Below are 14,839 nucleotides of genomic sequence, written 5' to 3' on the forward strand. Positions count from 1 at the left end.
TTTATCTCTAGGACATCCATCAGTTACGTGTTGATGTTATCTGACATTACACAGAATAGCGACCTTTGGTTTAACTGTTAATTACACCACACCCTGTGGAACATTTTTCTTTTTCACATTTGAGGTTAAAATTTAGTTTAAATGAGTTAGAAGTAGGCTTGAATAGACTCAAGCCACTTACAGTGGAGCTTTCAACAATATTTTTTAAAAAAAACAAACATTTAATGGGGGCAGACAGGTTTAGTCATGTGTTCCAATGTGGTTTGAACATGCAAACAGAGAGTTAAGTTTCCTTTTCTTTTAACTTACATAACTGCCCGCTGTTCCTAGGAAATGAAACACAAAGCGACTGCACCCAACTGCAGTATAAAAGGAGAAGCCTGAGGTGGTGCTTTGGCATTTGCAGGAGGGTGCAGTGCTTTCATTTCAGGCCAAACTCTTGACCTATTATAAAATATTGCATATAGAGTAGATATAAACTCCTGGATAAAAGAAGGATGTCATCGTGACATGGACAAATCAGTCTTACAAAGGTAGGTCACCATGTTATTGCTTCCTCTGTGTTTTTTTCTGTCTTTCTCATGTGGATGACATGAAAAGCAAAGTGAAAAAAGCAAAAGAAAACATGGAAAAATACAGTAATGGAATGTAACTAAGTACATGTACTTATCCTGTAGCCCACTTAATATAAGTAGCTGTACTATACCTTTTTTCCATTACATTTGACAGCTATGGTTACTACTTAACTGATTACACTGATTTTACATTCAAAACAAATGAGTAGCTCATAAAACATGATGCACTGTTTTAGATTAAACTACCTAACAGTAATACTAACTTAATCACCAGGACTGTTGTCTGCGTAACAGATACCTTTACTGTTTTTGCTGATCATACTTCTGTTCTGTCACTTCAGAATAGATATATAAAGTGGTAGTATCATGAATGCAGCACTTTTACTTGTAATGGAGTATTTTTACATATAAGTGGTCTTTTATCACCTTTCAGGGCTTCCACCTGTAGGGTAATCAATTAAAATGAATTGGAATAGTTATTCCATAGCCTGAAAGATACGCATGAATCAGCAAATTCTTTTCATTTTTCTTTGTTTTTATCTGGCCTTTGTTGTGGAAATTTTCTTGGGAAAGAGGCACATGGAGACATAAAGAAAGCATTAAACATTGTTACTTGTTTAAGCAGTTGTAGACACTGTACAATCCATCACATCATCAGTAACAATTATACAAATGTCCAAACACAAACAAAAATACAATCATCTTGTATTTTTGGAGAGAAAGCATTATGCTCAGTTGGCCCTTTCCCTAAAGATTGTGAACCCAAACTAGACAGCTTTATACCTCTCCAGAAGCAAAGCTAAAAACAGTCTGGTCCCTAAATGGACACTTCCGTAAACCGCCACACCTTCTTACAAACAAGTACGGTCACACAATCTAACAGACCTCATGGTCAATCAATAACTTCAAACATGGCAATCCTTCAACTTTAGCTTGTCTAGGTACCTCCACACAGTCTCTAAAACAGTAGGCTTAAGACAAAGATATCTCTAGCTAACGCCAGAGGTCAGCAAGCAATCCTCAGATAGAAACAGGTTCAAGAGTTCAACTAGCCTAGGAGTAGAATTTCTTCACCAACATGTATCCCTAAAACGACAATGACATTACATCACATTCAGTTGAAAACAAAGATTGACTCTTTAGTTTGAAAACATTTGTAACATATATACAAAAGATTTATAAAATGATAACCTACTATTCAATTTACTTTCACACCTTAACAGCAGATTACAGTTGTGATTCTTGCTTTTGGTCCATATTGTTTGTGTTATTGTTAGTGTTGTTGGCTGCAAACTTACAGGCATCTTTCCTTTTACCTTTAGTGAGAAGCAGTGTGGGATGACTGAGAGTGCACCCACAATGGATAACACTGAAGAAGAGGAGGTAAACAAAATAATGGATGATTGACAATAATTACAATAATGAAATGACATGGTAAATACATATTGTGCGATCAGTTATTGATTGATTCATTACATCAAAAACGCATATTTTTCTCAATTATCAAGGAGTTCTATGATGCACCAGATACCTTCCTTGACTGTGAGGAAGGAGACTCTCCTGCAACACCACAGTCTGACTGTAAGTGTGAGTGATGTAGGTATAGAATGTTAGTCTTAAGCAATCTATTGTCCAGCAGAGAGGAAGAAATAGATACTATCCAAGCCAATAAATTGTAAACATTTTTACTACTTAAAACATGTTGTAATGTGGAGTTCCTAAGAAGTATTTTTCTTCTTTTCTGTTATGACAGATGTTCCTCCACCAGGAGAAGTAACAGTTCTCCATGCTGGCACTGAGACTGTTTCTCTTGGCTTGACACCTGTTAGGTATAAACTACATATAGATTACTCCAGTGACACACATGAAGGAAGTGAGATCATGGAAGACTCCAGCACTGTAAATGTTGATGGACTGCATCCTGGGACTGAGTATACATTCAGAATCACAAGGAGAGCAGAAAATGGAAATCAAAGCGAAACAGCTTCTCTATCTGTCTTCACAGGTAAATCTGAAATTTAAAAAAACGTTGCTGGAATTAAAATGAAATTATTTATCAATACAGTAAAGCTTTGGCTGACTGGTTGTTGAGCTCAACAAATGTTTCCTCAGAACTTTAACATAGATGAATGTACTTCTTACAACTGAGATATTCTGTCAGTTCATGCTACAGTATTCAGGTTTGTGTCGGACTAAAGAGGTTGCAAAATGTGTAAACTTGTACAAATTGTGAGAGGCGATTGTATGTTACATACATGCTTCCTTTTATGTTACTTTTCTGTCCACCACAGCTCTTATGTATGGTGTCAGATTTGTCATATTTCGTGAGCGTGATATAACACGCTCAAGCACAAATTTATTTCACACATGCAGATATTAGCTGCCACTCACACGGTATAATGGTGTGTTCACACCGGATGCAAAGCAATGAGATTACATACAAAGTCAATGCAAAAATGAGAATAGACACAAATTAGCAAAATCTAAGTTTATTTACCACTATAAGGTCTGTAGTTTTCGTCTGGGAAGTGCAGTAAATCAACATAAATTTTAGGGGGAGTTTTGCAAGATGGCTTAATGCAGTTTATCACAGCAAAACAAACAGAGAAGAGTTGATAATGTATCTCTGTGTTTAATGATAAGTGTCGGTATGACTGTTATTAGCCGTCATGATGGCAGGCAGGCTGAGCTTCAGTAACATCGTCGTGCCGGGTCCTATTGTCCTGGTGGGGACTCTTGCTTGCTGGCTGTTTGGGGCGAGTAAACACAATTGATCCCGTGGCGCGGACAAGGCCGAAAATTTGCTTCGCGTTTGGTACACAACATAGATCCTCACACACAAATTCAACAACCAAGAGTGATGCAGGCACCTGTGAGCAAAAAACAAAACAAAATGGAGAATAAAAGAGAGGTACCTGCGTGTTTAGAATGAAGCAACAGGCGCACAAAGCAGCCACTGCAGGCCAGAGAGTTTCTGCTTAGCGAGAGCTGGAGAACACACACACTCTCACAAGCTGCTCTTAGTTGAGTTCTGCTCCTGCGAATAGACCACAGACCATGGATGTATAGCGATGTTCTCCTTAACCATCCATGCCATAGACTATATAGGAATAGACCTGACTTGTGACAATTTGGGGGCAAAAACCAAGGAAGGCACTGGCCCTCTTATGATTGGTCACTTTCAACACGATCACACCCACATGGACCTCCTTGCACCGTGACTGACAGTTGTCATTAGCTGAACAGGCAGACAGTTTGGCCATGTAACTAAAAAGGACAGCATCAAATCAGTGCATTTGTGTTTATAGATATTCCCAACAGCTGAGTACACATTAGTCATACCATTACCATGATGTTTTATTTTTATATGATGGACTTAATGTACATAAATCTCATCAACCTGCAGTGAGCTGTGAATATTGAGCCTGGCTGCTCAGATCATGAAGCAACAGCAAGCAAGCAAAGTTTATTTAAACAGCATCTTTCACAGACATCGCTCACAAAGTGCTTTACAGTCAAAGAAATAAAATTAAATACAATCAAATAAATAAATAAAAACAAAGATTAAATATGCAAGGAGAACAGACATGGCAGACAGCACCACCTACTGACAGCCCAGGCTGCTGCATGGACACACAGGGTTACTTATGAGGCAGTTATCAGAAAAACAGTGTTACAGCGAATGTAGAAGTGTTGTAGGTGAAATAATAAATGTGATCTAGATTAGAGTTAGGTCTATCCAGAAAAATTAATGTATAGTTGCATCTAAACAGATTGAAACCCACACCAAAATAATCTTCCCACAAAAATAACCCAATAATATTTCACTTTATTCTTTTAGATAGAAGTACAATAATAACACAAAAATGGTTAAAAATCTATCATACATTATTTAGGACTCATAATCTAGCTACACTTTTTAAAAAAAGAAGTCCCCAACAGTCTGACACAGAGTCATCATAATATGGCGAGATTTCACACGCTTTCAGTGTTAACTTCAGTCTGGAGTGAAAGGCGACAGGGGCAAATTTAGTCTTTATAGAAAGATTACCAACTTCCTTGGGGTGGAAACTTAATGCACAACTCGTCTGGACAAATCCTTGTTCATCATGTTGCTTATTTCAAATAAAATTTGAAATGTAACATGTTTTAAGAGCATAAAAATCTATTGTGATTTAAATAATAACTAGTTGCCTTTTAGGTGAAATAACAAGAAATAAAGAAATAAAAGAAAACTCATCATTAATAAATCATCTTGTAATTAATATATTAATGGTCAAATTCTGCTGACATTCAGTCTATACACTGTAATAAATAAATAGGCCTTTATAAAACCAGAAAGTCATAACTATGGTACAGAGACAACATTATGAGGTTATTGCATCAGCTAGTTACTGATGATTGGCGTTGTATTCCTTAATCCTGACACTGTCCCTCGTTCAAATACCATCAAAACTGATCTATTTCTGTTTTGAGAGTTTTCCATGTATCACTGCCCTCAAATTCTTGATGAAAATGGGGATTCATAATGATTCAAGTTTATAATCCTTGGCGAAAATAAAACAAATAAATGTCACCCTTAGCATAGACCTTCAGAGAAATGTAGACAAGTTTGCAGTTTGATCTTGTCAAAAGTCAGATCTGTTCGTGTGAGCAGAACTTGGTTTCGAGAGCAGAGTGAACCTGTGGGAGTGTGTGTGCCCTCCAGCGCTCACCATGCAGAAACTCTCTCATGCACAGTGGCTGCTTTGTGCGCTTGCTGCTTAGTTCTAAACACACAGGTGCCATTCTTTGCTTCTCCTTATTTTTGTTTCTCGTTCGCAGCTGCCTGTACCACTCTTGGTTGTTGAATTTGTTCACGAGGACTTATACCATGTGACTGGCAGATAATATCTGCATGTGTGAAATAATATAATTTGCTCGTGAGCATGTTTTACCACTGTCGTGGAAAATCCTCAAATGGATCAATAACTCTTCAGATTACTCACGACTCAACACAAAACTCAAAAATTCATAAGAAAGAGAGAGACTCAAAAGTACAATGGAAGCTGGTAGAGTTCAATGTGAATAGGTTTACTGTGCATATAAAAAGATACAGAGCAAACCGAGGCCTTTTGTCCCGGGACAAAGAAAAAACCTGATGCAAAATCAATATACCTCATATTATATACTTTTCATAACCCCTATTGTGGAGCTTAGTTTCTTGTCTCCACCTCATTTTTAATTAAATTCAGCCACCTGGTCATTTTTTCTGAGTTCATAAGTGACCTTGACACTTTGGTGATATTACAAGTGTGACTTATCTTAAAAATTACTTTCTCAGCATCTTCCACCTTTTTCTCACACTAAAAATGGACCTGGCGGCTTTTAATCATTTCACACAGAAAACCAAATTGCTATATCACAAATTAGCCTTCTTGCTTACTCCCTGGGAACTGTCTCTTATTGGTATAATGCCATCTTTGCACTCTCACCGGCATATTTGTTTGATCATGGAAAGGCAGTTTTCTACCACACCACGCTTGCAACATATGATATAAATCTGATGTCATACTTATGCTTGGCAGGCAAATAGTACAAGTGTAAAGGAAACTTTTCAGTTATAATTGAAACCATTATATTGTTCCCACAGATCCCAGCCCTCCTGCGCAGATTACAGTCTATCAGGTCAGCAGTGAGTCACTTTCTCTGCGTTGGGACACTCCCGCTGGTAAAGTGGAGAGCTACATTGTGACTTGTTGCAGTGAAGAAGAGACCTGTGTGCAAGAGCTGACAACAGACACAAACAGTCTGACTTTCAGCAGCCTGAAGCCGGGGGTTTGTTACTCCCTCCAAGTTTCTTCACAACTGAAAAACGGAAGAAGGAGCAAGCCAGTCGTAACATCTGTACAAACAAGTAAGTAAAAGAAAAACATTATGAAAAAGAATTATGAAGCAATAAAATAAAGAGAAATAAAACAAATAAAGGCAAATACCAGCTTGTCTGCAGAAATATGTTTAAAGCTCCTCTGTGATATTAAAGCACTTGAAGAAGTAAAAGATCAGACAAGTCAAAAATATACACATTGCATTAATAAATAATAGAGGTAATGAAAATGGAACATAAAAGCAAGCATAAAGCTTTATACCTTTCCTCCAATCAGTTGATATAAAGTAAAAAAAGTAAAACTTTATTTATTTTACTCTTCTATTTACCTTTCACAGTTTATTTTATTTTTTACCTCCTCACTGTTAGTGGTATGGCTCTGTGGATGGTAATGTCAATCTGTTGGTCAGTTTGTCTATCAACCACTTTGACCCAGACTGAAACATCTCAACAACTATTAAATGGATTGCCATGCAATTTTGAAAGGAAGAATCCTACTGACTTTGGTGATCCTTTGACTTTGCATCTAGCGCCATCATCAGTTCAAAATTTATCCAAATCTTTGGTTTATGACCTAAGTATCTAAAAAACTAATGACATTCCCACCAGCCAGTTGTGGCTGGCATACTGACATGCTAAACTAGGATTGTGAAAATGGTAAACATTACTATTACATTACATTCTGTACACTTGCTCAGTAAGTTCTATTAGATCCTCCAGAATATACTCTATACAAGATTGTACCATACCATTTTGTCGCACTGCATTTGGGCAGTCAGCTTTCTCTGTGAAAGCCACAACTCAGTGGAATGGCCTACCTGATGATATCAAGAACTGCAGTTCAATCAATACATTCAAGGCCAAATTAAAAAATCTACTAAAGACCAATCAGCTGTGTGACCATTGAGTCTAAACTCCATCTATGGTCTTGATTTAAATTTGACAAATTCTAATTGACATTGTGGGTGTATGTGATGTGCTGTGTGTAGTTTTGTATTTTGTATTTTATATGGTGTGTTCTGTGTGTGTTTTTTTGTTTGTTTGTTTGTTTGTTTTGTTTTGTTTTGTTTTGTTTTTGCTTTTTGTTGATGTTTGTTGATGTGCTGTTGTATGTTTTTTGTTGGGGACTACAGATGCAAACTAGCTTCAAGCTAACTCTGGTGCAGTGCATCTTCAATGTTTCAAACTGCACACTAAATAAATCAATCAATCAATCTTATACCTGCTAAACATTAGCATGTTAGCATTGTCATTGTGAACACACTGACCTCACTATGCCTATTGTAAAACCTTACAGAGTCGATAGCATGGCTGTAGACTCTTAGGCTTTGCTTTCTGAATCAACAACCAAATAAACATCCACTGGGTAAAAGTGCACTGCTAATGTCAGTTTGCAGGCTCTACAGCCAATAAGATTGTCAGCTGCAGCACACTAGACACCTTAAAAACGAACCTGCAACTGCCATTTTGGTCAGTTTAGATGCTTGTGTGGTCGTTAGGGTTTGGTTATGCTTGAACAGAATTAGTTTGAACTGGTGCTGGCAAAAAATTAATGAATGATTCTTTTTCATAGTTATTCTTTTTCGAGTTTGATTTGTACTGGGTCTACACCGGTACGTACTGCCTCCAGGAAGTAGTCATATGCTTGCACTCTAAAGTCAGACACTGACTGCCATCACAACATGTTTCTGGGACTGTACAGCGTGTGTGCGCAGCTGCTCTCTGCGCAGGCAGTCTTTCATCCTGTCTCCTGTCCTCTACTGCTGATGTGATTGACTGCCTGCAGGCACTGCTGGTGAAGAGAGGAGGTACTGGTTTGTCTCAGCCAGTAGCAAAATTTACAAGAATTTGACAAATGTTAAGATACGTGGCAAACTCAGATAAACAGTTAGGCTACATACAGACAGCTTTCGTTGTGGTGTACTGTGGTTGTGTAAAACATACCGGCGGTGGATGGGACACTGCGGGCAAAGCAGTTGAAAATATTGTTTTTCTACATGTTTATACTTGTTCAACACGTGGTTTGATAAAGTACTTATTGGCTTTCTACTTGCGAAGGTTTTCTTGCACTTACAGTAGCCTAACAAGCTTATCATCAACTCGAGTAAAACGTTATCTTTCACTTCAACCCCCCCAAAAAAACCTCCCGATTTTTGAAACCTAAATGTTGCCAGGTATGCTCTTATATATACTTACTTCCCATACATGCTGAAATGCTGCCCATATGCCAAAGAATGCCAAAGAGAACACCAGCTTCGTTCATGTACCAGAATCTGACAGTAGACTCAGTGCCTCAGTTTTGAATATTGCAGGGAGGAGTAGCACAAGCAAAAATGGCCACAGTGAGATCTTAGATGAAAAGCTGCAGATGACAGGCTCTTACTGCATTTTCTACAAACCACCACACCTCCCACACATAACTAAGGTAAACAACTTATTTCACCTTGCCAGTGGAAAAACACTTGCACCATGCCAGTGTGGCTTGAATGCTCATGGCTGCTCATGGCATGACTTGGCTTGACAACCCCAACCACCATGGAAAATCCCTGTTAGTGTGTATTGCATGCCTGGGACTGTGCCCACTATTGACTGGTCTATATGTGCCAATCATGGGAGCAAATCTAATAAAATTATTGATTTTTTGAAAGGTTGAATTGAATTAATGCTGGGACAGTGGTGTGTCCTGATTAGCTGAAGCAGGTCAACGTACAATGATGTGTGTCAAGACGTGTGTTGCTTTTACTGGTGCTTTATATTTTAGTGAGGAAGGAAGGCACGGCACAAAATTGTGCACTGTGACAAATTACCAGTGGTTTCAGGTTACATCAATCAACATTACAAGTGCATCTATTTTATGTACCAATTATGTTTGGATGTATGCTTTAGTAAATTAAAACAACCAAACACGATTGTAACAATTATTGTCATTCATGTCCACAGAGAAACAGCTGGAGACATTATTGGAGGATCTGGGCTTGGAGCAGCACTACAAAGAGAAGCTATCCCTGAGCACGATACTTCAAATTGATGAGAGGACCATTACTGATGAATCTGTCGAGCGTAATTCAGATCTTCCATGGTATTTTCTGAAGAAACTGATGATGGTTAATGTGACAGCTAGAAATGTGAAATATACATCAGCATGTGAGTCAGTACATGAGAACCATGATGCTATGTCAGGGAATACAGGGTTAGATCTTAAGAATCTGGTCAACAGTCCAAATTCAGGTGACATGCCAAACCCCCTCGACATAATCACTGCTCTCTTTCTGTGTTCTGATGGATTTGTACAGCAGGAAATGGCACTCAAAATGTCTATGTGTCAGTTTTCTGTGCCTCTGCTGCTTCCCAATTGTGACACAGAACAGTGCACACTCATGCTGTGGGCCATGAGAGACATTGTTAAAAAGTACAGACCTCAGTCCCTTTCTGAATCCAAGGGCTTCATTGAAGACAGAGTTGTTCTCTCGAATCTTCCAATGATATCTTTTGTGAGACTGGGTGAATGCTCCTTGTCCAAGTCAGAGATTCTCAATAAGCTTTTGAGCAATTCTCAGCAGTACCATGACACCTTTGTTCACCACAATATGGAGTGTGGCGACAGTCCGAGGAAAATATCCAGTGGATTGGTTGAAATTACTTGGTACCTCCCTTGTGGAAACAAAAACATGGATCTTTTCAGTGAGCCAGTCGCTGTAGCGAATCTCCGTGGAGACATTGCTTCATTTGAAACACAATACTCTTTTTTGTGTCAAACATCTGCTGCAGTTTTTGTATTCTTTGACAATTTGGACTCTGGGTGCAGGCTACTGACCAACCAACACTACAAGGCACAGATCTTCTTGGTGGGCAACCATCAGAGGAAGAGCTTCAATCTAGATGCTTTAGAAAAAGTAGCAACTGAGTTGGGCTTGACTAACAGCAACATTATTTTCAAGGCTAAGCGCATGAATGATGCAGACTTCGTCAAAAATTTGAGGAAAACAGTCAGCGATGTAGTGGAGAACCCAAAGATGAAGATGCCAATAGAGCAGATGGCTGACATTGCCCATGAACTTGGAATCTTGGTTGATGAAGACTCTCCAGAGTGCCAGACTGCCAAGAAAAATGCAGATGCCATCACTGCAGAAATTCAAGATACTCTTACATACAAAGAAGCTCAGCTTCCCTTGCAAGGCCAAATATGGAAGGAATTGACTTGCTTAGAGAAGGAAGAATTTCGGCTTCGAAAAGCTGGGTCTGAAGACATAGAAGAATACAAAAGTGATCTTCGGGTAGAGAAAAGAAAACTTCGGGAAAAACAGAACTCTTATGACATGTCAAATGCTATGACATGCTTCATCAACGCAATATCAAGCCCAGGAATAGAGAGGTGCTATTTCCTGAAATGGATGCGAGTTAACCTCGATAACCTATCTCGAGAAAAACTGTCTGGTCTCAGGGAGCAGTACAAAAAGAAATGCATGAGTTCTGAGAACAAAGAAGAGATTAAAGACATCGACACTCAACTTTCCAACAGCTCACTGGGGACTGAACACTTCTTCCGTGAAATGGGTCAAATCTATGAAGCTTCAGTTTCCCTTCCAGAAACACATCCATCACGTCAACAATTACAGCATCTTCCAAAACTCTGTGCAGGATTGTTGCTTGATGGCTTTCCTCTTGAGCTTGTTGATGGAGATGCATCCAACATACCTCTCAGATGGGTGAGTGATGTTCTCTCTCAGCTCAATGCCTTGGTGTCTCCTAAGAGCAAGATATTGGTGGTCACAGTTCTTGGAGTTCAGAGCACAGGAAAGTCCACTCTCCTTAACACGATGTTTGGAGTGCAGTTTGCCGTCAGCAGTGGCCGATGCACTCGAGGTGCTTTCATGTTGCTCATCAGAGTCAATGAAGATGTCAAAAAAGTACTCAACTGTGACTTCATGGTGATCATTGACACTGAGGGCTTAAAGTCACCAGAGCTTGCACAACTGGATGATAGCCATGAGCATGACAATGAGCTTGCAACACTTGTTGTGGGGCTGAGTGATATCACCATTATCAATATTGCAATGGAGAATTCAACAGAAATGAAAGACATCCTACAAATAGTTGTGCATGCTTTTCTCAGGATGAAGGAGGTAGGCAAAAAGCCCAAATGTCAGTTTGTTCACCAGAATGTGTCAGATGTTTCAGCCCATGAGAAGAACTTACGAGACAGGAAACTGCTCTTGCAACAGTTAAATGAGATGACCCAGGCAGCAGCCAAAATGGAAAAGAAAGAGGAGAACAAGAGCTTCACTGATGTGATGGAGTACAGTCCAGACACTGGGAACTGGTACATTCCTGGACTTTGGAATGGAAACCCACCAATGGCACCAGTCAATGCAGGGTACAGTGAAGCTGTATATGAGCTCAAGAAGAACATCATCCAAATGTTGGGAAATTGTGACTCATCTGCTAATGATATCTCTGAGTTTACAGAGTGGATGTCAAGCCTGTGGAATGCAGTAAAGCATGAAAACTTCATCTTCAGCTTCAGAAACAGCCTAGTGGCTGATGCCTACATGAGGCTTTGCACAGAGTTCAACAAATGGGAATGGGAATTCAAAAAAGACATGTACACCTGGGTCATAAATGCTCAAACAAGAATTTCCAATTTTGGTACAGTTGCTGTGAAGTCAGAGAGCCATGACATAAGAGAACTTCTCACAAGTTTGAAAAGTGAAGCTTGCACAGTGCTGTCTAAATGGGAGACAGAGCTTCTTGAAAACTTGACAAAGTACTTCAAGCAAACAGAGGGTCATGTCTACCTAGTTGAAGGATACAAAGAGGACTTTGCAAACAGTTCAAAGAGCCTTCGACGAGAAATGGAGAGGTCTGTGTTTAATCAGCTTGAAGCAGCAGCTGACATCAGACAGGGAATGGTAAAGCTGGATAGTATCAAGGAGAATCACACAAAACAATTAGAGGAGAGAGTGTGTGCATTAATTGAAGAATGTCAGAAGAAAAAAATCAAGATGACAGACAAAGAGCTAGACAATGAATTTGATGAGATGTGGGATAAAACTTTGAAGGAACTATCTTTTTGTGAACAAAAGGCTACAGATGTCTTCACCAGTGTTTCTCAATACCTGAGAGCAAATCTCTCACATAAGGGGAGTCATGCAAGTGAATTATTCAGCAGAAAAACACTGCAAAATTGTGGACAGGTGCCTTTCAAATATACAGTTGAAGGAGTCTACAACCATGTTAAACACACTTTTAAAAAATGGTTTAACAAAGATCAAGTAGCGGCTATGCAACAAATGGCTGACAGCATCATAGCCACTTGTGAAGACTTTATGACACAGAAAATGGAACGAAAAACCAATTACCATGAAACTTACATCCAGGAGATCCTACACATGATTGATGAGAGGCTGCAAAATAACCGAGATCTGAAGGCAGACATTGAGTTTGAGGTTCCTCTAAAACAGCACATCTGTGGAGTTGCAGCCAGAAAGTTTCAGAAAATGCATGAAGATTTCATACATGTGAATGATCCTTACAGATGTTTGAATCGAAACAAAGAAAAGTTTCGAACTGATTTTATGGATGTGTTCCATAAACGAGACCAGTGCCAGAAGAAGGCAGAAGAATTCACCGAACGATGCTTGAAGCCTGCAGTTGAAGACTTTGTCAACCGCTCCTTGGGTCCTGACATCATTGGTGAAATGCTGACATGTTGTCAGTTCAGCACACGAATGTTCTTCCAGTATTCAGTTTTACTGGATTTGCTCTCCATGGATCGCTTTGAAAACTATTTGAGCTACATTTGCTCATATGAGGGTTATGTAAAGGAATGGACACTCAACCAAATAAAAGAACACTTCTCCAACCCATCGAAAGCATTAGAGTTTGAGGATCGACACATTCAGTCAAGTATCAATAGCATAAATAATGCTATCAACGAGGCCAAAACAGGAAAGAGTGGCAACTTGAAGACATTTGTTGAAGATATCTGCAAGGAACTTGGTGATAAATTGGTCATTTCCCAGGATGCTCTTGGTGCTTTCATGATCCTGAACAATGCTGACCAGGGACAGTTTGCTCACTGGCTCACACAGTGCGTGAAGGACATGGCTCAAGCTCTTAGAGAGAAGTTTAAAAAAACAAACATTAAGATGAAACTAAAAAATCTCCATGTGAAGCCTCAGAATGAGCTTTTCACCAAACTGATTGGATGTGGTAAACAGTGTCCATTCTGCAAAGCACCTTGTGAGGCAGGAGGAAATGCACATACTGAGCATTGGACTTCAGTGCATCGGTCACGTGGCCTTGGTAGACGCAAGTGGGATGACACAAAAAAACTTGTCACTGACATATGCTCTTCTGCTGTGATCAGTGATGTGCGTTTTCGCTGTTCTGCTACAGAACATCAATGGCATCCTTACAAGCGTTACAGAGAAATTTTCCCTGACTGGAAAATTGCTCCAGATGTAAGCCTTGAGGCATCAGACTACTGGAAATATGTATTTTCAAAGTTCAATAAGAAGTTTGCCGAAGAATATAGTTCAAAGTCTGCCGATATTCCTGAATCATGGAAACATATCACACATAAGCAGGCAGAAGCAAGCCTGAAAGAGTCATTTAACATCAAGTGAGAGACTACATGCTTTGTGGTTACAGAGATACACATTCTTCTCATGACATTCATTCATTTATCCCCTTTTCGTGGATACTTTGTTTGTTTTATATAATGTAGAAGACAATCACAAGTAATAACATACTGTATAAATGATGACAAGGTTGAAGATACACAGATATTTTGCCAGTACAGCAGAGACATAAAAGAAAATCACTACATTTAGCGCTCCGCTCTACTTGAATTTAACATGTTTAATAAAAATAATCTGCTTTATGTGTATGTTGATAAAGACACTTTGAAATACTTTTTGATAATGAGTCAATGTGCATGCTCAGAGCTGTTGTTGTTTTTGTAAAATGTTTTTTAAATCAAATGTGATATGCAAAGTTTTTTGTTTGTTTTTGTTTCTGTGAAGTATCAGATGCCAAATATTTACCTTTCTTTAATCATTCAGTCTATATGTGGTATTGTCCACATGTATAAATAAAGGTGTTACAACCCCAAGTTGCTCTAGGGGGAGAAGGGAATAACATAAAACTAGCTGAAGAATCTGAGGAGTCAGTGTGTTTAGTCTTGAAATCTTTTATTGCCAGATGAGGAAGATTAAATGCAATGTCAGGGAATTTTTAAAAATCAAATTAAGTATGTTTTTTTTAAAACTTGTTTAAAAGGAGTTGTTTTTGTTTCTGTGAAGTATGTAGTACGAAATATTTACAATTTCATATTAATCATAATATTATTCAGTCTATATGTGGTATTTTATTGTCGACATGTTTGCATTTCTTA

The 14,839-nt window shown here is 38.8% G+C and overlaps 1 protein-coding gene across 1 annotated transcript; it reads left to right on the forward strand.

Moving 5' to 3' along the window:
- The first annotated feature begins 386 nt into the window (after positions 1–386).
- On the forward strand, positions 387–14,824 carry LOC122973219 (interferon-induced very large GTPase 1-like). The gene is made up of 6 exons (XM_044340565.1): positions 387–533; positions 1,898–1,958; positions 2,084–2,156; positions 2,329–2,580; positions 6,208–6,471; positions 9,382–14,824. Exons 1-6 carry the CDS (start codon positions 511–513, stop codon positions 14,067–14,069), a joined length of 5,361 nt encoding a protein of 1,786 aa, XP_044196500.1. The 5' UTR covers positions 387–510; the 3' UTR covers positions 14,070–14,824.
- Positions 14,825–14,839: the final 15 nt, after the last annotated feature.

The sequence above is a fragment of the Thunnus albacares genome, chromosome 22 (genome assembly GCF_914725855.1).
Source record: "Thunnus albacares chromosome 22, fThuAlb1.1, whole genome shotgun sequence".
Taxonomy (NCBI): domain Eukaryota; kingdom Metazoa; phylum Chordata; class Actinopteri; order Scombriformes; family Scombridae; genus Thunnus; species Thunnus albacares.

Coding starts and splice junctions, on each gene's coding strand:
- LOC122973219 (XM_044340565.1), top strand. CDS start 511: ATGGACAAATCAGTCTTACAAAG. Junction 534..1,897: donor GACAAATCAGTCTTACAAAG/GTAGGTCACCAT, acceptor TTTTACCTTTAG/TGAGAAGCAGTGTGGGATGA. Junction 6,472..9,381: donor CGTAACATCTGTACAAACAA/GTAAGTAAAAGA, acceptor TCATGTCCACAG/AGAAACAGCTGGAGACATTA.